This window comes from Eucyclogobius newberryi, unplaced genomic scaffold (assembly GCF_026437365.1).
Source record: "Eucyclogobius newberryi isolate DKJ021-1_F unplaced genomic scaffold, fEucNew1.0.hap1 SCAF_19, whole genome shotgun sequence".
NCBI classification, from domain to species: domain Eukaryota; kingdom Metazoa; phylum Chordata; class Actinopteri; order Gobiiformes; family Gobiidae; genus Eucyclogobius; species Eucyclogobius newberryi.
In genome coordinates, this window is record NW_027315823.1 from 33,783,104 (window position 1) to 33,807,837 (window position 24,734).

General features: G+C 40.9%; 4 protein-coding genes across 9 annotated transcripts in view; 3 read left to right on the forward strand and 1 right to left on the reverse strand.

The window, feature by feature from the left end:
- The first annotated feature begins 527 nt into the window (after positions 1–527).
- Positions 528–4,978, forward strand: fkbp11 (FKBP prolyl isomerase 11). The gene is made up of 6 exons (XM_072452732.1): positions 528–856; positions 955–1,017; positions 2,179–2,266; positions 2,899–2,932; positions 3,014–3,084; positions 4,730–4,978. The coding sequence occupies exons 1-6, from the start codon at positions 749–751 to the stop codon at positions 4,936–4,938; spliced, it is 573 nt and encodes a 190-aa protein (XP_072308833.1). The 5' UTR covers positions 528–748; the 3' UTR covers positions 4,939–4,978.
- A 9,033-nt stretch (positions 4,979–14,011) lies between these two features.
- LOC140366075 (small ribosomal subunit protein eS26) lies at positions 14,012–15,407 on the forward strand. Its single transcript, XM_072452743.1, has 4 exons — positions 14,012–14,087; positions 14,816–14,993; positions 15,125–15,255; positions 15,331–15,407. The coding sequence occupies exons 1-4, from the start codon at positions 14,085–14,087 to the stop codon at positions 15,364–15,366; spliced, it is 348 nt and encodes a 115-aa protein (XP_072308844.1). The 5' UTR covers positions 14,012–14,084; the 3' UTR covers positions 15,367–15,407.
- Positions 15,408–16,522: 1,115 nt separating this feature from the next.
- LOC140366071 (zinc finger protein Eos-like) lies at positions 16,523–21,355 on the reverse strand. 6 transcript variants are annotated; one of them, XM_072452738.1, is made up of 8 exons: positions 21,210–21,355; positions 20,432–20,484; positions 20,214–20,321; positions 19,863–20,117; positions 19,467–19,649; positions 18,866–19,015; positions 18,644–18,775; positions 16,523–18,261 (listed from the first exon to the last, which is right to left on the reverse strand). In XM_072452738.1, the coding sequence occupies exons 2-8, from the start codon at positions 20,469–20,471 to the stop codon at positions 17,471–17,473; spliced, it is 1,659 nt and encodes a 552-aa protein (XP_072308839.1). In that variant the 5' UTR covers positions 20,472–20,484; positions 21,210–21,355; the 3' UTR covers positions 16,523–17,470. The 6 variants fall into 6 exon arrangements, with proteins under 6 accessions (XP_072308839.1, XP_072308837.1, XP_072308836.1 ...); XM_072452736.1 differs by having other exon boundaries at positions 20,214–20,324; XM_072452735.1 differs by having other exon boundaries at positions 20,214–20,324; positions 21,182–21,355.
- A 370-nt stretch (positions 21,356–21,725) lies between these two features.
- The window catches only part of rhebl1 (Ras homolog, mTORC1 binding like 1), a 3,762-nt gene continuing 753 nt past the window's right edge, over positions 21,726–24,734 (forward strand). The window contains exons 1-8 of the mRNA XM_072452741.1: positions 21,726–22,124; positions 22,650–22,721; positions 22,790–22,857; positions 22,954–23,036; positions 23,203–23,259; positions 23,326–23,373; positions 23,568–23,649; positions 23,774–24,734. The exon at positions 23,774–24,734 is cut by the window's right edge and continues 753 nt beyond it. Of these exons, the coding sequence (XP_072308842.1) occupies positions 22,073–22,124; positions 22,650–22,721; positions 22,790–22,857; positions 22,954–23,036; positions 23,203–23,259; positions 23,326–23,373; positions 23,568–23,649; positions 23,774–23,866 (555 nt within the window). The 5' untranslated portion in view covers positions 21,726–22,072 and the 3' untranslated portion in view covers positions 23,867–24,734. The remainder of the gene's footprint in view (positions 22,125–22,649; positions 22,722–22,789; positions 22,858–22,953; positions 23,037–23,202; positions 23,260–23,325; positions 23,374–23,567; positions 23,650–23,773) is intronic.

The following is a 24,734-nucleotide window of genomic DNA, read 5'->3' on the forward strand; positions in this document are numbered from 1 at the left end:
TAATGTAAAAATGTTATACAGACGTTTACATTGTGCCACTATAAAAAGCCATTCATCTAAAATAGGCCATGCAGCCAAACCTAAAATCAGACCATTTGATTAGACTGGGCAGATATCCATATCCTATCATTCAGATTTAATCATCTGGATTATTTTTGTTTATATAGTTTTATATTGGATTTGTTTTATGTGAATATAAAGTGGTGTGTCTTATTTGTCCAGACGAGTCACTATTCAGTGTGTCTCTGTTTCATAATAAAACAATTGGGCATGAATGCATCCATGTACGCGCCGGTGTGACTCACCTCAGGGTTTAACCTGGATTTACAGGAAAGGTCTGGGTTTCAATATGGATTATTTTAGAGACAAACTTATTGCGACATGAAGATGGCTACATTATTTTATGTTGGGCAAAGCCGATTTGTCTGATGTGACCTTATTTCTTTTACAACGTGTGTGCTGTTGACACTGTGGTCACGGCCCCACTGTGCGCAAACAGCGCCATCTAGTGTTTGGTCCGCGCTGCTTCCGCTTTCCGCGGCGGCTTCACGGGATGCTGCTGCTGGCGGAATGTTTGAGGCGGGCTCAGTGGAGACCCAGGTGTTGGGACAACGTCCACGGCACTAGTCCTTATCTCTCAGCTTTAACACATCAGCGTTAGCTGGAGCTTGGCCATTTGGCGCAGAGTGCAGCGGTCTGCGGCTCGGCTCTTTGCGCTGAAGTGGAACGTTGTGCGTCAAGGAGAAACATGAAGTTCACGATGAGGTGCAGAGGTTTGCTGCTGCTCGCAGCTCTCACCTGTGGCTTGGCTCTGGCCGCAGAGGACACGGTGGAGGACCTGCAGGTGGACACTTTGGTAAGTATTTTTATTATTACGACGTAACTGCGCCGCGACTGAAGCTTTATCTGTCCATAACTCAGTGCCACTGCTAACCACAAACTTTGTGTCCTAAGGTGAAGCCTGAGACTTGTGATGTGCTTTCTGTGATGGGGGACACGCTGCAGATCCACTACACGGTGAGAAGCACGCACTTCTTCCAGCCATCGCAGTCCTGAGACTGAGCCACACTCTGGCTCTTTGTAGTGACGAAGGCAGATGTTGCTTCGTGGCGCTGTGAGAACACATCAGCCGCTGAGCTGCTGCTATTGACGGAGCAGAACAGCCACGCTGTGCTCGTCTGCGTGTGTCAGTACATTCTGTTTTCAGACATTGTGTTTTAGGTAGTGTGTTTGCCTCACCTCGGTCCTCGCTTGGGAAAGTCGCCCCGGCTGTTGCTCTGTGGGCGGTGCAACACGTCAGCATAACTCGGTGTGAGGGGCACCGGCTCGGGCTGCAGAGCCTCAGCTTTAAACGTGTTCATCTCCAAAAAGTTAGACAGAAACTCAGCTTGGAAAGCAACAAGTCAAAACAAACACATATGTCAATAGTCTGCTGCATTAGAACCGTTACTAGATAAGTTATTAAATGCTTCCATATGGAGTTATGAAGACTGGAATATATCCAGCAACTATGGCCTGAGGCGGGTGTCACCAGTTGTGAACCAAAATTAATGAATGAGAGTACCATAAGTTGTGTAGGTCTTTATGAGTAATGCAAACTCTAAAAACAAGCGTCGTCTAATCCTGACCAGAACGTTAGCTGTAGATCTGGAGATGGTTCCAAACACTGCACTTCTACTGACAGCTTTTCCCAGCAACGCTGAGTCTAATGCAGAGGACACATTCCTCTACAATGACAATAAAGGTCAATATAATACAACATGTATAATGTTTTTTCCTCATATTGATCAATCATATTGTTTTATTATTAGAACGTTTTTCAAATTCTATAATATTGCTGAACATAAACAACGCACACTTTTAAGCAGTGCCATTGAACGCTAACATTTTGTAAAACGTACATTTCTTCCAAACTCTGCTCTAAATCACATGCTTTGACTGAAAGAGCATGGACTGTGGACCTCTCGATTAAAAACACCAAAGAATTTCATTGACAAATAGAAACGACTGAATCTTGATCTTGTTTCAAATTCGACTAATGACACAGTCCAATCTTAACCCATTGTCCACCCTCCAAAGTTAAAAGCCCAACTACAAAAAGTATTCTTGTCAGTGCAGCATCAACAACCCTTTCTGTTCAAGCGTTTGTTGAATGTTCCTTTTTCCTGTGTTTTTAAGGGTAAACTGATGGACGGAAAGGTGATTGACACTTCTCTGTCGCGGGATCCTCTTGTTGTGGAGCTCGGGAAAAGGACAGTGATCACAGGTCAGTCTACACAAGGTCCTTTAAGGTCACAATCTCAAATTCTGCAGAAAACACTTTCACCGATATTATTGGCAATCGTTTTACGACATTTCAACAAAAAAGCCTTTCTAAATCTGCTGTTATCTCAAATGACAGCAGTACAAATAGTATGTTGATAGATGTTAAAGGTTGTAGATGAAGAAATGCAATAAAATATGTTCAAAACAAACTCAAAATATGTTCAACTCCAATATGATTTAACTAACTTCACAATTATCACTTTAAACAATGTAAATGTTGGCTGTTTCTTGGTTTGCCAGAATGTATAAGGAATGTCAATCATAGTTTTAATCACCATTGAAATCACCTTTAATTACTCAACTCTCTACAGTTTGCATGTTTCCTTGCACTGTTCCACAAAACGTTTCCAACTGGAGCAAATGAAGGTAGATCTAATGATTATTGAGGTATAAAAATCAGTTATTCATCACTAATAAACACAATAAACGATAAGTAGTGGTTGTGACTACCTCCAGGGTCATTTGAGGTTTGAACAACGCACAGTGGTCATTTGAGGTCACACAGAGCCGACAACATTAGCACACTGTGAAAGAGAAAACCTTGATTGAGTTTCTTTGTGTTGTATTTATCAGGTCTGGAGCAGAGCTTGCTTGGTGTCTGCGCTGGGTGAGTACAGAGCACAAATCTAACAGCTAAAATTAGATTTGCGTTTGTTAAATGTGTCTATTGTTCATTTTCTTTTATTAGGCAAAAGATTAAAGCCACTATACCAGCTCATCTTGCATACGGCAAAAAGGGTTATCCGCCAACAATACCAGGTACAACTGCAAATAACAGAGGGCTTAAATGAATATAAGAAAAGTATACTTTAAAAATGTTTTCTTGATAATCAATATGCTTGGATATGATCAAATATTAGGCACTTTATGATTTGTATGTCTTTCAAAATGACTCATCACTATATTAGACCGTTCCACAACTATATCAAATCCTAAAATAATAGCATTGACAAACTGTCAGTTGTACTAGCACAACAACAGGAAGATCAATAATTGTTGATTGGGCCGACAGTAGTAAAGTGGCAGAGGTCATAGTTGGTACACTTTATTACGTATCTAGGATAGTATTGTATAGTATAGTTTAATTTGGCTAATCTTATCTTAGTTTAGCGCACTTTAGCTTAGCATATCTTAGTTTAGCACGTGAAAATATTAGCCTAAACAAAAAATATAAATATGTTTGTGCCAAGTTATAGCTAACATGCAGTCCCTGGACAGAAGAAGATGTAAATAAAATGGTGTATTAATACAATCATTCATCCATTTAGTACGACTCCAAGATACTGTCAATCACACACATTCATAAACTATTTACATATTATATACCATATTGTCCCTGTTTAGGGACATTTCTCCACTGCTTTAGACCCACTCTTAAATGCCAGAAGCAGTGGGTGACTGTAACTCCAAAATAATATTGGACAGAGAGCGAGAGATTATAGACACAAAAATGAGAAAAACTATATAACATAAAGGAGCGGTGCTTAAAAGAACTTGACCAATCTGTGTGTCCAGATACAGGATAAACATGTTCCAATCTTTTGCTGATAAGTATTTTAATGCTGATTTACTCTTAGTTACATAAATGGTGGACATAATGGCCAAATTGTTTATATTCAGAAAGCAGAATGAGATCTTTTGGTTTGATACTTCCTATGACAAAATCCAGACCATAAGTCCAGCGCCAGCATCAGTGCTCCTGCAAACTCTGAAACACTTGTGTTTCTTCTGCAGGTTAAGGCTCACACGGCAACACACGCTCAGTTGTAATTAGATTTTTTTTAAACCCGTGAGAGTGCAGGCTACATATGGTTCTTTTAATATTGTCAAATAATTTATAGATTTACTCTCGTGGGAAGAGGTACTAAAACAAGTGAGAGTACCGTTACTTCAAACAAAATGTCACTCAAGTAGGAATAAAAGTATGCTGTTCACATGAAACAAAAACGGACGCAGCAATGGCACCACTCTCTTAACCTTAACCCTAACCTTTACCTCAACCCTGACACTAACCCTAACCTTAACCCGGCGCGGTCTAAAACGGCACGGTCAAATAGCGCAGCAGTTTCAGGAGCCGCGGCACAAAATAACATGGCAGTTTCGGCCGCGCGCCGCGGCTCTGTAGACACTCCCGCGAAAAAAACAATTTCACTGCTGTTGACTTACGCTGACAGAGAAGACGTTAAACTCCATGTCAGTCTTTGTTTCATGTGGATATGCAGTAGTTACAGGATTGTGAACCATGAAACCAGGTCAATGGATCTGTAATCTGACTATATAATAGGCATTCTGTTTGTGTGATAGTTAGTATTTGATCCGAAGGGAACATCTTAAAGTTTAGGGTGATAATAAAAATGCAAAGTTAAGTGAATTGAGTGTGTGCCTTCGCCTCTGTGTCCTGTAGGTGATGCTGTGCTGGAGTTCGAGGTGGAGGTGATTTCTGTTTTGCAGCAGACGCCGTGGCAGAAGATGGTGAACGACGTGTTTCCCGTTGTGTGTTTGGCCCTGGTGCCGACGCTGCTCGGTCTGGTGGGACTCTACCTGTACAAAAAGGCCAGCGCACAGAAACAGGGCAAGAAGAAGGCTAAGGACAAGAAGAGCAAAAAGAAATAAACTCAAAAAACGATATTTAAATAAAGATTTTTTTAATTTATTATTTGGTCTTTCTGTGATTTCAGGTGTTGCTTGTGTATAGAATATTTTTAACAATGTATATTATTTTCTAGGCTTTTTAAATGTTAGACAAAATATATTAAGACTGGAATTTGAATTTGGAGTTTGAAAAGCCAATTAAATCAGGACTTTAAATGCATCAAGATACAAGAGAAACACTTCTATTGTTATCAAGCCATTTTCAGTAATAATATATTTTGAACAGCTTAGTTGTTCATCCCAAGATACAAGCCTATTTTGTTGCGTTGCATGAGTCAGAGTTAAGGCATTTCAGGTTATTTTGAAATGTCTGTGGCTGTAATGTGCAATAGATAAACACAGGATGACTAATTACCGCTATCACGATTCTTTCCATAACCAATAAACTGTTAAAAACAAATACATTGATTTCAACTATGCTTTGATACAATAAAATAAAACTTGTCATGAAAATATTGCATCGGAAACAGCATGTGGTCTATACAAGAGAGGATAAAGATAACCTTTATCTGTTTCTACATAATGTTGCTAAAAGTACAAGAACAGCAGTAGTGAAAAAATAATGCCAAAAGTGTTCAAGAATAATCTGTGGAGACATTGCCTCTTTTAGAGCAATAAAAACAATTTAAACTACTAAATAAGTTTAATACTAAACTGTGGAACATTCCAAGCAAAGCAATAACATATCCATGGAGACCAGCAGGTGAAAGACCCTCCATCAGAAACGGATCAATCTTTAGAGGAGATAAGATAACCTTTATTAGTCCCACAATGGGGATATTCCACTGTTGCAACACAGATTAGGTATAGAATCAGATAAGGCACAGAAGTATATTAATAAAAAACAGATAACTTATAAAAAACGTATTAAAAAAACTTTTATTTACGGCTGTTTTATGGGCAGACAATATTGCACCAGGATGATTGACATTATGTCACAGTATTGTACATGATAATGAAGTTGAATGACACATGTTCAGGGCTAACGGTGTTTGTTGTAGAGACCTGCGAAACCCAGCAGCGGCTGGTCCATTAAGGGCGCCGGGGCGCCGCCCCCCCTGTCAATCTGCCAACTACGTAATTTTTTTTTGTCTAACAACAATATAATTGATTCAGAAATATCTTATATTCTTATTAGTGTAAATGTGTAAAATAATATATATATATATATATATATATATATATATATATATATATATATATATATATATATATATATATATATATATATATATATATATATATATATATATATATATATATATATATATATAAATAGATATAGATGTATACTTTGTTTGCGCGCCGCGTGGTCTGCTGCCTGGCGCAGCCTGCGTCACTTTTCTACGTTGCCACCCCATAGAAAAGCAATGGGGATGTTTAGCCAATCAAATCACAATCAAAAGTGACTACGTCACTATGGTTTTCTCCATAGGAAAATAGCGACTATGGGGCGCTCCAGAAAGCGCCCTTTTGAACGTAGAAGTTACGCCATGGAGCTACGCCTTTTACGCTAGAGACAGAGGCATGTGCGCGCTCCTATGCGGAAGAGCCACACACGCCGTGTATTCCGTGTTTACGTCTTAAAACTGTATCTACAGACGTCCAAAACGACTCAGAATTAGCTGCTCAACTGTTTGCTGGCTTTATTTGTGTTGAAAGCGGCTGATTTCGAATCAATCCAAGCCGAGACATGTGATCTGTCAAACTCCGTGCTCCGTTACCATGACAACAAACACGCAGTATTTTTTACTATTACTTGCATAAGGCTAACGCTAAGCATTAAGTATCGCTTAACTTCTATTGATAAAAATATACTTTTGTTATTAGAAAACCCATGAAAGAAAGCTATAAATGACAACTTTCCAATACAGCAATAATGGCTGTGATGATTAAATATAACAATGTAAAATGTTACACATGTAGTTCAGGGTAACTCATGCCACTTAGAAGCTGTTTTATGAAACACCAACAATTGTTTGTGTTTTTATTTCCTCTTAATGTAGTAATTGCTACTCTGCACTATAAGTGACAGTATCACTGATATTTTTGATTTGCTCTTTTCATTTTATAAAGTGTAAAATGTAATTTTGTGTCAAATGTATTTTCTCACAAATGGTATCTGCCTCTAAGTCATTGTATTATCCCGGGGTATTATCATTAACAAAAGTGTAAAGAAAGTGTGTTTTCTTAATTGATTCAGGTGTAAATGTTTATTTAAAAGATGTATCCATACAGTCAATGTTAAAAAAAAAAATGGTTTAGGGGCCGATTCAAAGTGACGTGAGCAGTTCACTTTCAGCGCCACGGCCAGGACTCAAAATAACGGGCTTGGATAAATTAACAGTTTAGAACTACATAAAAGCCTGCAATTTAAAGTGTTTCCTGGCCGTTAAAACGATGTCTTACGTGTGTGTGTTATTACAAGAAAAGACACTGCAGTTTAACTGCACCTTTCCTGTTACGCATCATCCACAAACTGTTGGATAAACGCTTTACTTTCTCCATGGCGTAGCTGTAGTGCACCATGGGCTCAAATACCAGCCGTGCGCCATGCCACAGCCGCCCGCAGACAGGAGGAGCAGCCTCGCTGTTATATTCACACATGTTCTGCTCCTCTAAGTTGTTTTTCTACGTGGGCACTTTGCGCACTATCACTATTCTTACGTGCTCATTGTGTGCACTTAAGTTTTATGCACCGATTCTAACCTTTGGACAAACTCAGTAAAACACAAAGAACACAAAAGATCTGTCTGCAGTCTGCGCTTCCTCTCAGCTCCTCCTGACGCCTGGATCGTATTTGGCATACCGCGGTGAAGTTAGTTTCACGTTGGACGTTGGACATTCGCCTCCGCAACTAGAGCGGGAGCTTCCTCTGAGTGTGCCCCGCCTGCAGTAGCTCGACAAGGGGAGCTGCGCGCTGAAGTGCCGCTTGGTACGCCAGTTAGGGACCGACTCTAAAGTACCGTTTGTTTAAAAATGTGTTGTCTTAAAAAATATCAAACGTATTTATATTTTAAAAAAACAACAATATTGAGCATGAATCCAAGTTGCTAATATTAGATGCAATAGTCCTTTTGGGCTGAAAAATTAACCCTTAAGAATATTTTTCGTCAAAAATCAAGGATTCTTATCAATAGCTCCTAAGTCAGCTAGCCTAGATAGTAAATGCTAAGTGATTATAGTAGTTGTGGTCTCCAGGTATCACGCACACCTTTTACTTTTTCAAATTAAAACCCTATGTTGATTTTTAAGGAATATTTTTCGTCAAAAAACAAGGATTCTTTTCAAGAGCTCCTAAGTCAGTTGACCAAGAAAGTCAAACCCAAGTTATTATAGTAGATTGAGTCTCCAGGTATCACACACACCTTTTACTTTTTCAAATTAACCCTTTGTAGATTTTTAAGGAATATTTTTCGTCAAAAAACAAGGATTCTTTTCAATAGCTCCTAAGTTAGCAAACCTAGATAGTAAAAGCTAAGTGATTATAGTAGTTGTGGTCTCCAGGTATTACGCACACCTTTTACTTTTTTCAATTTAACCCTTTATAGATTTTTAAGGAATATTTTTCGTCAAAAAACAAGGATTCTTTTCAATAGCTCCTAAGTCAGCTGACCTAGAAAGTCAAACCCAAGTGATTATAGTAGTTGTGGTCTCCAGGTATCACGCACACCTTTTACTTTTTCAATTCAACCCTTAGTAGATTTTTAAGGAATATTTTTTTGAGGTTGGATCAGTCTCTCACTGAAGCTGCTCTCCAGAGCGGACTGCAGGGGGTGGCACTCATGGTCAAGCATAGATGTGAATCCAGCCAGGACCCTTCTGTCCCCCACCTCCTGCACCGAGTCCAGAGCGCAGCCCAGGACGGAGCTGGACTTCTTGATGACTTTGTCCAGCCTCCTCCTCTCCCTCTCTGCGATGCTGCTGCTCCAGCAGGCCACACCGTACAGGAGGGCTGATGCCACCACAGAGTCATAGAAGGTCTTCAGGAGTGGCCCTGTCACTCCAAAAGACCTGAGTCTCCTCAGGAGGTAGAGCCGACTCTGGCTCTTCCTGTACAGTGCGTCTGTGTTATGATTCCAGTCCAGTTTGTGGTTCAGATGAACACCCAGGTACTTGTATGAGTCCACTCTCTCAATTCCCTTCCCTGGATGTTCACTGGTAAGGGGGCAGTGGGGTGGCGTCTGCGGAAATCCACCACTATCTCCTTGGTCTTCCCCGCGTTGATGAGGAGGTGGTTCCGCTGACACCAGTCCACAAAGTACTGCGCCAGTCCCCTGTACTCTGCATCATCGTCGTCCGTGATGAGTCCGATGATGGCAGAGTCATCAGAGAACTTCTGCAGTGTCGTGTCTGAAGTCTGCAGTGTAAAGGGTGAAGAGAAAGGGCGCGAGGACAGTGCCCTGGGGCGCCCCCACACTGCAGGTCTGAGTGTCAGACACACAGTCCCGTGCTCTCACAAACTGGGGTTGGTCCGTGAGGTAGTCCAGGATCCACTCTGCCAGGTCATACTCCACACCAGCAGTCTCCAGCTTGTCCCTCAGGAGCTGATGGTGTTGAAGGGGCTGGAAAGATCGAAGAACAGGATCCTCACAGAGCTGCCAGGCTTTTCCAGGTGAGAGAGAAGGCGGTGCAGCAGGGAGATGATGGCGTCCTCCACTCCAATGCCAGGCCGGTATGCAAACTGCAGCGGGTCCATGACTGAGCTCACGGTGGAGCGGCGTTGGTCCAGGACCAGCCGCTCCAGTATCTTCATCAGATGGGACGTGATAGCCACCGGCCTGAAGCTGTTGAGGTCATTGGCGCGCGGTGTCTTGGGCACAGGTACCAGACAGGAGGTCTTCCAGACCTGTGTTACCACCCTCAGCTTCAGGCTCATGTTGAAGACATGCTCCATAACTCCACACAGTTCATCTGCACAGGACTTAAGGAGCCTGGGGCTGATGCTGTCAGGTCCTGCTGCCTTCCTCACTTTAATCCTCTTCAGCTCACTCCTCACCTGTGCTGCTGTGACAGTCAGTGGTTGGCAGGGGGACTGTGTGGCGAAGTGGGGAGCTGATGGTCCGGGGCAGAGAAATGAAGAGGAACGGATGCAGGGCATTGTCCAGCTGTGGAAGAGGGAGCATGCAGCTGTGCAGGGGGAGGGGCGGGTGACCAATCAAATCTCAAGAAGTGAGCATTTAAATCATTCACCCACTGTAGATCCCCCTCCGTCTGGGCAGGGGGGATTTTGAAGCCCGAGATGGTTTTCAGGCTTCTCCACACTCCCAGAATGTTCTTCTGCTGCAGCTGCTCCTCCATCCCCCCCTTTAGCCGGCTTCAGCCTGCCTGATCTTCCTCCTCAGCTTTTTCTGCACAGTCCTCAGCTCCTCCTTGTTCCCTGACCTGAAGGCTCTCTTCTTCTCCTTCAGCAGAGCCTTCAGTTCACGGGTAATCCATGGCTTGTTGTTTGGAAAACACTGCACCGTCCGGGAGGGAACAATGTTCTCAAAACAGAAGTTGATGTAGTCCGTGATGCACTCTCTGATGGTGTTGATGTCCTCCCCATGGCCGTAAAGCTCAGTCCAGACAGTGGTGCTGAAGCAGTCCCTCAGAGCCTCCTCGCTCTCAGCAGACCACATCCTCACCACACGGGACACCACAGGCTGCCTGCGCATGATGGGTTCATACACAGGCCTCAGATGTACAAGGTTGTGGTCCGAGCTGCCCAGGGGAGGGAGGGGGGAAGAAGAATAAGCCTCTTTGGTGTTGGCAAAAAACAAGTCCAATGTTCTATTGTTTCTGGTGGGGCAGGTGACATACTGGGTGTATGTTGGTAGAACAGAAGAGGGAGAAGCGTGGTTAAAGTCACCAGAGATGAGGAAGAGAGCCTGTGGATGCTGTGTTTGCAGCCTACAAGTGCAGGAGAGCAGTGCTTCACAAGCATATTCAGCATTGGCAGACGGGGCCACATAGACTACGATCAAAATCACATGCGAGAACTCCCGGGGCAGATAATATGGCCTCATGCCAATAGCCAATAGTTCAATATCCGAGACTTTGTAATCTCATACAGCTTACACAACTGCTGGATGAGAGTGCTCTCAAAGTTTCGTCCCTGGTCCGAGTGTATGCGTGCCGGCACACCAAACTTTGCAAACCACTCTGTGACCAGGACTTGCGCCACAGTGGAAGCGTGCTTGTTGCGGGTTGGAACTACAAGTGTGTATTTGCTAAAAACGTCAGTCATGACCAGCACGTTTTCCAGACCAGTGGAGGTCTGCTCTAACAGGGTAAAGTCGATAGCAAGGATCTCGTTTGGCTGTGAAGCCAGTAAGTGGCCCATAAAGGCGTGAGGAACCGATTGGTTGTCCTTTGCATGCTGACATCTCTCGCAAGACTGGCACCATTGGGCTACCTCCCGTGACATACCTGGCCAATAGCACCGGGAACACAGCAAGGCCAGAGACCTCTCTATTCCTTGGTGTCCATGCTCCTGATGGACCTGGGTGAGGACATTCTGGACCAAGGCTTTAGGCAGAAGGAGTTGATACACAGCCCCACCACCATCAGGACGAAACACCTGCCGATACAGCAGCCCCTCTAACTCTACCAGGCGGTCCCACTGGGCCAGCACTAAGAGGGCAGTCGAAGAGAGGGCTCGTTGCTCTTCACGAGTGGGCTGTCGATTTTGTTGCCAAAAGGTCAGGATCTCCTGTATGGCGGGGTCAGACTGCTGAAGCTCGCGGAGGTCAGCAGGGGCAACTTGCGGTAGAAAAGTCACAAGGGACTGTGTTGCCTGTGTAACCATTCCTTGTAGGGCTTGTTTTAACTGCCCAGGCAGACATGTGCCCCAAGTTCCCGGTGCCACTTCCTGTAAGGAAGTGCCAGGCTGGCGAGACAGTGTCAGCATTTTGGTTACCTGAACGATATTTTAATTCAAAATCAAAAGAGGCGAACTGGGCGGCCCAGCGCTGCTCAACAGCTCCCAGTGTGTCTGAGGAGGGATGACTCAGGGGATTGTTGTCCATATAGATCACGCATTTGTGTCCTAGCAGTTACTCCCTGAATTTCTCAGTCAGGGCCCACTTAAGGGCCAACAACTCTAGCTTCATGGAGCTGTAGTTGGACATGTTGCGCTCAGTCGGGCGCAGGCCTCGACTGGCGTACGCAAGAGGTCGTACCTTCCCTTCCTGGTCCTGGGAGAGCACTGCCCCCAATCCAGCATGACTTGCACCAACCTCCAGAATGAATGGGAGGGAGAAGTCAGCGTAGGCAAAGTACCGGGGCCGTGGTGAGCTTGGCTTTTAAGGCCTCAAAGCTCTGCTGACATTCTGTGGTCCAGGGTCCAGTAGCACAGGCCGTTTCCTTGACCGTTTATCAGTCAGTTCAGCAACTCTACGGTGTTTGCTAACTGCTAAAATAATCCTTGATTTTTGGCGGAAAACATTCCTTAAAATTCAAAAAGGATCAAATTGAAAAAGTAAAAGGTGTGCGTGTTACCTGGAGACTCAGTCTACTATAATAACTTGGGTTTGACTTTCTAGGTCAGCTGACTTAGGAGCTCTTGAAAAGAATCCTTGTTTTTTGACGAAAAATATTCCTTAAAAATCAACAAAGGGTTAATTTGAAAAAGTAAAAGGTGTGCGTGATACCTGGAGACTCAAACTACTACAATCACTTGGGTTTGACTTTCTAGGTCAGCTGACTTAGGAGCTATTGAAAAGAATCCTTGTTTTTTGACGAAAAATATTCCTTAAAAATCTACAAAGGGTTAATTTGAAAAAGTAAAAGGTGTGCGTGATACCTGGAGACCACAACTACTATAATCACTTGGGTTTGACTTTCTAGGTCAGCTGACTTAGGAGCTATTGAAGAGAATCCTTGATTTTTGACGAAAAATATTCCTTAAAAATCTATAAAGGGTTAATTTGAAAAAGTAAAAGGTGTGCGTGATACCTGGAGACCACAACTACTATAATCACTTAGCATTTACTATCTAGGTTTGCTAATTTAGGAGCTATTGAAAAGAATCCTTGTTTTTTGACGAAAAATATTCTTTAAAAATCTACAAAGGGTTAATTTTTTAGCCCAAAAGGACTATGACATCTAGGATTAGCAACTTGGATTCATGTTCAATGTTGTTGTTTTTTTTTGTTTTTTTTATAAATATGTTTATATTTTTTTAAGATAACAAACGGTACTTTAGAGATGGTCCCTAACTGGCGTACCAAGCGGCACTTCAGCGCGCAGCTCCCCTGTGTCGAGCTACTGCAGGCGGGGCACACTCAGAGGAAGCTCCCGCTCTAGTTGCGGAGGCGAATATCCAACGTCCAACGTGAAACTAACTTCACCGCGGTATTTGGCACAGCCAAAAAGCGATATGTTTTACGCGCACGCCATCATCCATACATGAGCGCAGCTCCAACACACGCTTGCACCCAACCCAGGAGTACGTCATTTTACAGGTCCAGGACCTGACATGGGGACACTGCACCGGGGAAATGATTGTATGTCATGTCTAAAAGGCCCGCATTATAAAGATCGGCATCTATTGTGGGCTTTTGTATTAACTTTTAACCAAATCAAGCGCCATGGTGGTGTGTTTGTGTGTATGATGAAGATTCCAGACGGATGCATTTGACTCAGTGTATTGACTTGTCAGATCGGCTTCATATTAATACACAGTACTGTACATACAAAACAGCGCTGTTACTGGATTGTACCATTATGCGACACTGAGGGGGGAGCCCGTAACGATGCTGAAAGTGAAACGCGTATCCTTTATTCTCTTTAAATTTTGAGATTATTCTCGTTAGTTAACGAGATGTTTCTCGTTATTTAACATTATTCTCGTAGAGCGGCGCATTTTTTTTTTGGTTGGCCCTTATACTCCGTCGTAGTATGCGAACTATGACTCTAAAACGTTAGCGCATATTTAGTTTTTTTAAAGGCCTGCGAATTAACCAAAACATCAATTAGCCAATCAAAACATTAACATACAACCATCCAACATTTTAAAATGATCTTGAATTATATTATGTGAATATTTCGCCGGCGGATGACCGGATACGGGTACTTCTCGCGGCCCAGCCTCTTCCGGTCCTCTTTCCAGCTTCCCGTGCAACATGGTGAGTGCGCACAGAGAGCCCGAGCTGCAAAACACTGAAATATCACGCACAAACTGAAAATACACCACACGTTTACCCAGATCCAGCAATGTAAACCGGTGAACAAGCATATGAGGTGTAAATTACTGGTGAAATGACGCTGAAAGTGTCGGTATTTGTCCGTGGCCTGATGCTAGCTGTTAGCATAGCTAGGTGTGCGGCTACATGTGGCCAATCGTGACGCTGAAGCGTTCTGGATCCTGTTTCTCAGCAGTTCGTGTAAACTTCATGCCCGTTGTGAAGAATAATGTGCGATGTTAATTTACCCAAGGCAACAGTCACACATCAAAATGCTTGTCCGTTTGGCTGCCTGTTAAAAGCCAGAGCAAACTATTTCAATTATTGTCACATCCATTTCCTTTTGCGATGCATGTTTAAAACATTTGGTTCTGTTAATGCTCCTGGAACCGTTAACAAATTAAGTAAATGCTGGAAAAAGACAATTTGTCTATTTTATTATATTTATTTCTATTTTTATATATTTTATCTAAGTTTATATATTTGTGCCAACTCAAATTTTGCAATTTATTGTGCTGTCCAGTGTTTGGCTCCAGGACATTTTGTAGTACATTTCATTGTTAGACGCATCTTTAAAATTGCCACCCTTAAATTATGATCAACCAACTTGAATACTTTCAGCATATTTACAGGTTTTGAAAAACCTGAATCCCATAAATTTCTCTCTCCAGACCAAGAAAAGGAGGAATAACGGTCGTGCCAAGAAGGGCCGTGGGCATGTGCAGCCAATCCGCTGCACCAACTGTGCCCGCTGTGTCCCCAAAGACAAGGCCATCAAGAAATTTGTGATCAGGAACATTGTGGAGGCGGCTGCTGTGAGGGACATCACCGAGGCCAGCGTCTTCGAGTGTAAGCTTTTAATCTACATTATCGTAACTAGATGATACATTGGTCAACAGGGAAATGTTACGGTCTTTGGGCCAGCTACTTTGCAGTTCATTTCTGTGGTTTTTAAATAATTCCATCTCGCCCTTTCTAAGCTTATGGTCTGCCCAAGCTGTATGTGAAGCTTCACTACTGTGTCAGCTGCGCCATCCACAGTAAAGTGGTGAGGAACCGCTCCTGTGAGGCCCGCAAAGACAGGACCCCTCCACCCAGGTTCAGGCCCGCTGTAAGTATCACACTTTAAGGCATTTTAGTCATTCTTAATGGACAATGACATTCAATCTTTGTATTTCTGTTGCAGGCTGGTGCGCAAAGAGCTCCCCCCAAGCCGATGTAAAGCAGAATTTGATGTTTGCCTGAATAAAATCTTTTTGAAAACATTTTGTCTTTTGTTCTTTTATGTAAATTATGGCTAATAGAAATGTATCAAGTATTTGGTTAGGTTCAACTTTATTGCCCCAGATGGTAAATTTGTCTTGTTCCCAGTGCTACAGCGAGTAACATTAAAAGGAAAACCATTGGCCATTTGACATTCTTTTTGCACAACTTGAATAAAATGCTTGTTCTGAAAGTATTTACAAATCATGTAAAAATCAAGTCACAGTTCTCAACTAATCACTCATGGATAATATTGATGGATAAAGTTGTTTAAATCAAGTATATTCCACACGTACATGTCAAATTGCATTTATTCTCAAATAGCAAAGTTAATCTGGGAATTATCTACAACAGCCAAAGGTTTTCAAAATACACTTGCGCAGCAGCAGCTTATACACTTAAAAGAAACTTAAATGTTATGCCACTTAAATGCAGTGGCTCCCCTTTGGCTTAATAAACTATCAAAGTAAGTGCAATTGGACAAATGCTGTTTGAGAGGCTAATTCATGAGGTTTGGGATGGAAACTTGAGTAAAAGGTAGCAGGGTTGGTGTTACAATAGGTGCCGATAGGACCCAAGTTCAAAAATAATGGTAAAATTGGGAACCAGAGTCTGCATTTGGAACAAGCTAAATTAGACCTTTAGTTCAGGCTTAGCCCTAGTATTGTTTAAAATATTGGTTAAATACAATCGGAGAATACTTGCCACTGTGATATTAACTGGTTTCTGTAAATCTTAATATTCAGGCAGCAACAAACCAGTGTTGGTGGGTTCTACGGTGAGGAACTTTGTTGTAGTTTTACAGTCCTTAGAGTTTTGTTCTGATCTGTCTACCAAATAAGAATTTTCAATAAATAAATGCCAGTGTTTAAAGCCACTGAAAAAACACGCACTTGGCATCATACTATAATAACAGACGTAGGGGGGAAAAATTAGGATTTAAATCTCAAGAAAATGATACAGTAAGTGTAGTAGTGATTGATGGATTAATGTAAATTTGGTCAGATGACAATTAAAAAGGTCCAGGCATGTGGCAGTGAAATACTAAATGAACAAAAATAGAACTGAAACAAAAATGGAACTGAAACTTAAACATTTTAAAAGAAAATTGCAAATTAAGTATTCTACAAAACAGTTTAATAATAATGTCATTTTTCAGGCAGGTTATCAGTGCAACAAAAGCAATCATAGTAAACAACAATATTTTGCTAAAACACAGCATTCTCACACACAAAGGCCTTAAAATGTGTACTTCAAACTAATCACAAAAAAGCAACATTAAGAAGTTCAATTGGTTAAAAGTGCATATTCAGTGGATCGCTTTACCGGTACTACCGCCTTTTAAGTTTGGTCTGCACTTCAGTTAATTAAGTAAAGCTTTTCATTATTTGTGCACAATAATGGGTTAAATAATTCACAGAATGGAGGGAAAAGTGCTTTGAGTACAAGGCAAAAGACTTTTAAAGATTAAGATACAGGGAAAGGAATCCATTTTTTTATGGTTTAGTAAAGTGCAAAGAGTTATGGATTGAGGAACAGTCAAAATGATTGAAACTAGTTAATCAGGTACAAGGTTTGTAGTTTTTGAGCAAGGCACGTTGAGGAAAGAGCAAGAAGTGCATTGACTCTTCATCTACCGCAATGATTTAAAGTGCAAATTATAAATTAATTAATATGTTCATTCAAGCATTAAATATATCAGTTTTTTAGGCTAAGGTACCCGCACCCACTGGCCACATTATTAGGTACAACTTGGTAAGTAAATCAATATTATACATTTTAGTTCAAGATTAGCTGAATAGGATTAACATGGGATTTTAACCCACAACCACTAACCATCTCAAGTGCTTACAGAGAATGGACCCAAAAAAGAGAAAATGTCCTATGGGGGAGCCTTTTAAGCTTTAACATACTCTATAATATAGAACAGGCGTACCTAACAAACTGGCCAGCGCATATTCAATAAATAGTGCATGCCATTCACTTTTACCTGTGCAAACCAAACTTAGGCAGGTTTCGGCTCTGTTTTAACTATTAATAGTCACAATAAAACTCTCTCCACTTCAACCGTCGACAATGTGCTCCCCGCGGACAATGTGCGAAGTAAACTCGTATCGGTCTTGACTCCTGTGCCCGCAAATGTTACACTCGAAAGGCTGCCTGAAACCGTGGCAGCCCATGTGGATGGTAAACATGACGTGATCCAGAAAGAGCATGCGGCAATGGTCACAGCGGAAAGACTTGACGGCTCGACCTTCTCCGTCCACGACCCTAAAAGTCTCCCTGGAGGTGGAGGAGGGCGTCGTGGGCGAACTCGATGTCGGGACGTGGGTGGCGACTTGAGTGACGTGTCCAGCATCTTCTCGGTCTTCCTCTTTGGTGTGGATGAGCTTGACGGGGTTTGACAATTGGTTGTGGTTGAACTGGACGAGATGATGGACGTTGTGGTTCTGTGCGGCCGAGGCAGTGCTGTTGCATGGTTCGTCCAGCGTGCTTTCGGTGTCGGTCGAGTCCTGGCAGCCGTTGCAAGGTGAAGGGACATGGCTTCGAGCTGCAGGTAGATCCTCGTGACCTTCTCCTGCTTCACGACCCGCTTCGACGACCGCTCCGAGCCCAGTGCAGTCCAGCCTGGGCCCCAGAGCTAAAGGAGCAGTGCTGTGGATTGGTCTGAGCTCGGTAAGTTGGTGATTGGAGGATAAATGGAGTGGTCGGCCTGTTCCACCTGTGTACTCTCCTCCCACAACTGTGAAGTGTGGGGCTTCTAGTTCCACAGTGTGTCTCTCACCTTCTTTGTCTAAGCCGGCGTTGAGCTCATAAGGTATGTCTGTGAAGTTGAGGCGAATCTGCTTTTGTCCTGTAAAAACAATAAAGTTTAGTCAGCAAGGAATTTGATTTAGCTAAATAAAATGTTCTGGATCAAACTTGAACTGATTTGAAAATATGATCAAAACAATAAGATTAGAAATTTGAATGCGAGTGTGACCTGATAATAAGCCAGTGATTAGACCTAGTTCATATTGATTGACAAGACAATCATGATACCATAAAGAGTAAAGGTTTTCAACAATCGAGCATCAAATTGATTTTGAAAACAACATGTTACATACAACATTAATTTGGAAATGGGCAGAGTTCTGAATAAGCCGTTAACCTACATCAGTACAATACACCTTCCACTCCTTGTGCCCCAAAGGGCAATTAGTTTAATGAATCCTATATACATTTTAAATTTTCACCTAAAAACTTTTGAGGTGTGGATCTTTTACGCTTGGTGATGCTGTTGGCGAGACGATCGATGAAAGACATTTTGTCCAAGGACGGTCGCAACAGCGAATCAGAGATGATCTCCAGATCCTTAACATCCTCACCTCCATCAAAAGGGCAAAGAGATCATTTTAGTATTAGCAAAGTTATAAATATTAATTACAGCCAGCGTCGACATTCACATTGAAGCACACCTTGGTTCAGAGCCTTCGCTGCCTGCTGTGGGTCCACGCTCTGTAAATAGCTGTGGCAGCGTTCATGATGCTCCTCAAGTGCACTTTGCTGTTTGTAACTACGGCCACAATAATTACATTTGTACGGCTTACCCACAGATGGGGACGACGCTGGAAGTAAATAAAGCAGGGAAATATATGTTACGTAGGGATGGGTAGGACAGTACTAAATTGAAAAATGATGAAGAAATTATGCCAATCTTAAGAAATCATTATTCAGATATTTTCTGTTTCGACCACTATGCTCAAACACAGACACACGCCATCTACTTTTCAACTTCTGTCATGAGATTTAACCAATGACAATGAAGCTTTAGTTTCCACTTAAAAATAAATGAAACCGTACTATGAACATGCATCATGATCAACTCAAAATGAGACATAGCCTATAAGAAAATCCTTTTAGCTTTTTTATGATTTCTGATTTGAAGAATTTTGTGAGGTTAGGGTTAATATTTTGATTTGCATTCCGTTATTACTAAGACAAAGCACCATTACTATACCAATTACTTCAAATCAGGAAGGATTCTTTGCCTAAAACCCATTAATTGCCCACCCTTACTTTTATTTTTCCAACCTGCATGTGTTCGAAGGTGCCCAGTGAGTGCATCACGTCTTCGACAGGCGTAACTGCAGAACGGACATTTAAAGGGCTTTTCGCCAGAGTGAAGTTTGATGTGACGCAGAAGATTGCCCTTTTGTGTAAACGAGGCCCCACATTGATTACACTGGAAAGGCCGCTCACCTGTGAAACAAGAAAATCTATAGTTAAATATAAACCACATTTAAGTCTTTAATATAGACTAGTTATACTTTTCAGTGACATCCCACTGGGGGAGAACGACATGCATTTTTCAATGGAGGATAATCACACAGTAGCCCTAATCACAGTGTTCATGCTCCTGTTCGATTAGGTGTTTGATTTAACAAAAAGTGAATATGACATTTCATCACTGACCCGTATGACTGCGTTTGTGCACCATGAGGACATTGGGCCCGATGCAGATCATGCCACAAATATTGCACTTGAGTTTTCCATTGGGTAAACGAATGGCTCCAGTCGGTACAATGTCAGTGTTTCCAAGTTCTCTGTAGGTTCCGACAGCTTCAGGTCCTGGTTCTACAACGCCCTCCTCAACTCGCTCTCCTCTCTCATCCTCAGTAAAGCGGCCTTGCTCTTCATCACTGTACAATTCCACCTTAATTGAGTTTGCTACAAATACAGAACAAATGTGAGCAATTAACATGAATGTAATCTCCTAAGAGAAGGACAACAAAACAAAGCTGGGCAAGACCATATCATATTTACATTTAGCGCTGTGGGAGCGAGAAGGGGAGGTTTCTTTGCTGTTGGGTGTGCTCACAGCTGGACCTCCAAGTCCCTCAGAAAAATCTCTTTCAATTGAAGAATCTCCACCTGCGTAAAGTGTGAATTTAAACAGTTAACGTTATACTTTAGTTCTTTCACACATAAATTACACCAATTTCACACACGATTCAAACATACATTTCTTTTAAATGACCGACCTGATGCAAAAGATTGTCCATTGCAGCCATCAGTGTCCATACTAGGTAGATTACTACAAGAAAACAATTAATCAAATCAGACTAGGAGTCACATACACATGGATGCATTCAAATCTGATTAAAAAGTGTGGTGACAAAATATTCCCATATGACATGACAATCAATCAGTCAACCAACCAACCTATCATGTGGTAATAGCTAAAAGTTTGAGGACATCAAAGTTAGCATCCATTCAAACCTTAGATAGAAATGATCAATGTCACAAAATATAATCCTGTCACTTGTCCCAGAGTAAAACAATCTGCAGGATACAATGATAGCATTGACACTGATTCAAAAATATACAAGAAGCTGGTGTTACAAAATTTGCCTTGGCAGCTAACGCTGGCCTACTGCGTTTGGAGAGAAAGCATTTGCTAGCCAAGTTAGCACTAACCAAGTCAACTCATTTCACAGTATAGCTACTTCAAACATGAACAATACATCAAATAAAGTTGTTACAATATTTGATATATTCTTGTTCATAAACACATGCATTTGAATACAGGTGAATATAACACAAATAAAGACAAAAACATCAGCGGTGTTTAAGTCGACATCTTGTTAAAAGCTAGCATAACAGAACACAGCCACGGTTGCTATGGCACCGACCCGAATGCTAACTGGCTAATGGCTAACAGTAGCATGTGGGTTTGACGCTAAATACATTGTCTTTCATCCACTCATTATCTCTGACATCAGCACATTTACCTCTTATTCAAAGAGATTAGATGTTTACATGTGTGTATTGTCTTCTTTCAGCCTTGTCCGCCTTGTTTAGAAGAGGCTTTTCCAAAATTCATCTGACAGGTTTTGACGACAACATTTCCCAGTAGTTTCCCGATTACTTCAGGCATTTCCGGTAGACAATAAAAATAATTTTATAATTACATGCTTATATTTAAATTATGAATGTGTATTTTGGGGAATATAACACAATATAAGTCCATCCATTTATGTATTTTGTAAAGATACACAAATATAACAAAATATATTTTCCATTTGAGGGTCACAAAGAGTGGTAATCAATTTTCAGCATTTTTGTTCTGCATTCTCTATAATCTGGACAGAAGGATATGTTTGAGCGGATATCAGTAGTTTGAACATATTTTTTTGCATTTCTGTGAAGACTTTTAAATCCAGATAATATTTAATGCGTTGTTCGTTTGCGAGAAGATTGTACATATTTTAACTGGTCAGAATACCATCTGGTGTGGGGCATGTGCTTTTTTTATTTTTTTACGACGGTGTGCAATTGTTGCACAATGACCGTTTCCGTCACTTTGACTTGCGATTCGTAAGCGCGGAGAACACGCTTTTTGTCATCGACATTTTGGAGAACGTCATCAATATATATTTGCGAACTATTGATTGATATAGACGGATATTGTAAATAGAGGCAGATGTGGATTTCGGGGTGAAGTACAAAGTGTACTTGTAGAGGTTAAACTCAGAAGTTTCACTCGAGGCCCAGCCGCTCCGAAAAGTTTGTTGTTGTCACGTGACTCAACAACACGAATGTGGCGATAAAAGTTGTAGATTGTAGAGCTAAGTTAGTCGTTACTTTTTCTGATCAAACGTACTCATCGTTTCTTCAGCACAATGCCTCAACCCAAGTATAGAAAAATCGCTGTGATAGGATACAGGTCTGTAGGTGAGTAACATATGGCTAACACAAGCTAAGCGTTAGCATGCTAACGTTATGGCTTTGTTTTCCTCGATTGAATCCGGCTGATCGTAAAACGACATCACGTTTTACTTCTGCTCCATCTCTGCACAACATATTCATTTAGTTGGCTTGCTTGGCCATGTCTATTTTGTGCACTGCGTTTTGTGTAAACTTAACTGGTCAAGTTCTCTCGTATTCCAAACAATATGGCCTAGTAGGTAACATGTGGCGCTACACGTAAAGCGTAAACAAAACGCGTTTTACAACACATTTCCTCTCATTGTTCACTAATAACATGTACTAAACACTAAAACTGTGTTTTATGCTATATGATAAGGGTTAATAGAATAGTATATCTACTTGTTTATGATCTACACTCTTACAGCAAATGCTATTTTGGTTATTCACGTTTTTTATTTTTTTAGATTGTGATTTGAATGCACATTTTCTTGTTCTGTCAAGCACTTTGCTTATTACAAATCAACTTGCCTTGGTTTATTACCTTATTAGGAAAATCTTCTCTGACAATACAGTTTGTGGAAGGACAGTTTGTTGACTCCTACGACCCAACTATTGAAAACAGTAAGTTTATGTTTTGTTTTAATTTGGTGTTATTAGGTTCAAATTCAATTCACTTTTCTCTTCTTCAGCTTTTAATAAACTCGTCAATGTACATGGTCAAGACTTTAATCTCCAACTGGTTGACACGGCTGGACAAGTGAGTTTCTTTTCAAATCTCAAGAGATATTGTTTTGTTCTGAGATGGCAGGTCATGCTCTTTTCTATATTACTGAGTGTTTTTCTCTGAATGCAGGATGAATACTCAATTTTCCCACAGTCTCACTCAATGGACATTCATGGCTATGTCCTTGTGTATTCAGTGACTTCAATGAAAAGGTAAAAGGCTAGAAATATGTTGTAATGTTAGTATAAAAGTACAAATTGGCAAATTATTGAATAACAGTTTTAGCAAACATTTTTTTCTGTATTTAATTCAACATTTCCAAATATTGTGTGCCAACAAGGTTTTAGGTTATGCTTTAATTCAATATTTTTTCTACAGTTTTGAGGTTGTTCAGTCACTACATGACAAGCTGCTAGACATGGTTGGAAAAATTCAGTAAGTTTGAACAAACCGGAAGATCATTGCAGTGTTGTGTATATTCTAATGACAATCATATTTTAGAGTTCCAACTGTCCTTGTCGGAAACAAAAAAGACCTGCACATGGAAAGGTAAGTAGTTAATCAATGGTTCAATTGTAGATATCTGTGTAATGTAATCTGCAGTCCTCATTTTATCGATCAAAGGTTTTGTTGTTTTTTCTATATTTGACAGTTTGTCAAATGGCTCTTTGTTGTTCTGTTTCTTCAATGTTTTATCCTATAGGAGTACATTATAATTCATTGTTTATTGGTTTTATCTTTAGAGTAATCAAACCTGAGGAGGGAAAGAAACTTGCTGATTCCTGGGGAGCAGCTTTTATGGAATCATCAGCTAAGGAAAATGAGGTAAAGTCTGTTTTTTCTTAATTCTTTACCACCAGAGATATGTACGATAGATGATCCCACAGCACTAATATTTTTAATATAAAGCCAAACTCTTCTCATCCCTTTGCTGTTCTCATTGATACAGACTGCAGTGGAGGTTTTCAAACGGATTATTTTAGAGATGGAGAAGGCAGATGGAAACGCCCCCCCAGAAGAGAAGAAGTGCGCTGTCATGTAAATGCCTACATCCTGGACATCTTCAGGTTGATTTCTGTTGGAGACGAGAGACACAACATCACCACAATGCAATATCTGACCTCACAGACCCCCAAATGCTGCAGGAAACTACTACTACATTGTCTCACTTCAAAGAAATCCCTTAAATTGTAATAATCAAGTTATTATTTGTTTTGTTGTGAAACAAACCAAACAAGGATATAACATGTTTGGTTAGGGATTTATCACCAGCCAGGACTTTCATCCACTTGAAATGCATATTGAAATAAAGTACAAGGTATGGTTGAATTTGAATTTTGACAGTGATCTGGAAACACATTGTGTAAATGTGTTATAAAATGTCACTGATTTTTATCAGCACATTTTTGGTGCTGCTTTATGAAAATATTCAAATTCAAAAGTCCTTTTCCCCCAATCATTGTGTTGATATTAAATGTAAAAAGTTCTTAGTTGGTAGACAGCCTTAAATAATTATATAGGATTAAATATTCATTTATAGCCAATAGCTCTGGGAAAATATAGTGTTGTAGACAATGCTACATTGATGAGTGGTAATGGTGTGATATTTTCTGATTATATTGGTATTCACTAGCCACTATTTTATGTACACCTGTTCATGAGACTTGTGAGTTGTGATTGAAAGTATTTCAGAATCTACTGATCGACTGGAATTCCCCGACAAAACTATCTTTAAAATCACACATTCACAATGTTCCATACAGCTGAAGTACAATTTTTAAAAGATAAAATAAAATCATAATAGCAATGTTTCTGTCAAGTATTACAGTTGCATTTTGACAGTATATTTATTTATTAAAATAAGATTCAGAAATAATTTCAAGATTCAGTTAATTTAAAACATACATAAG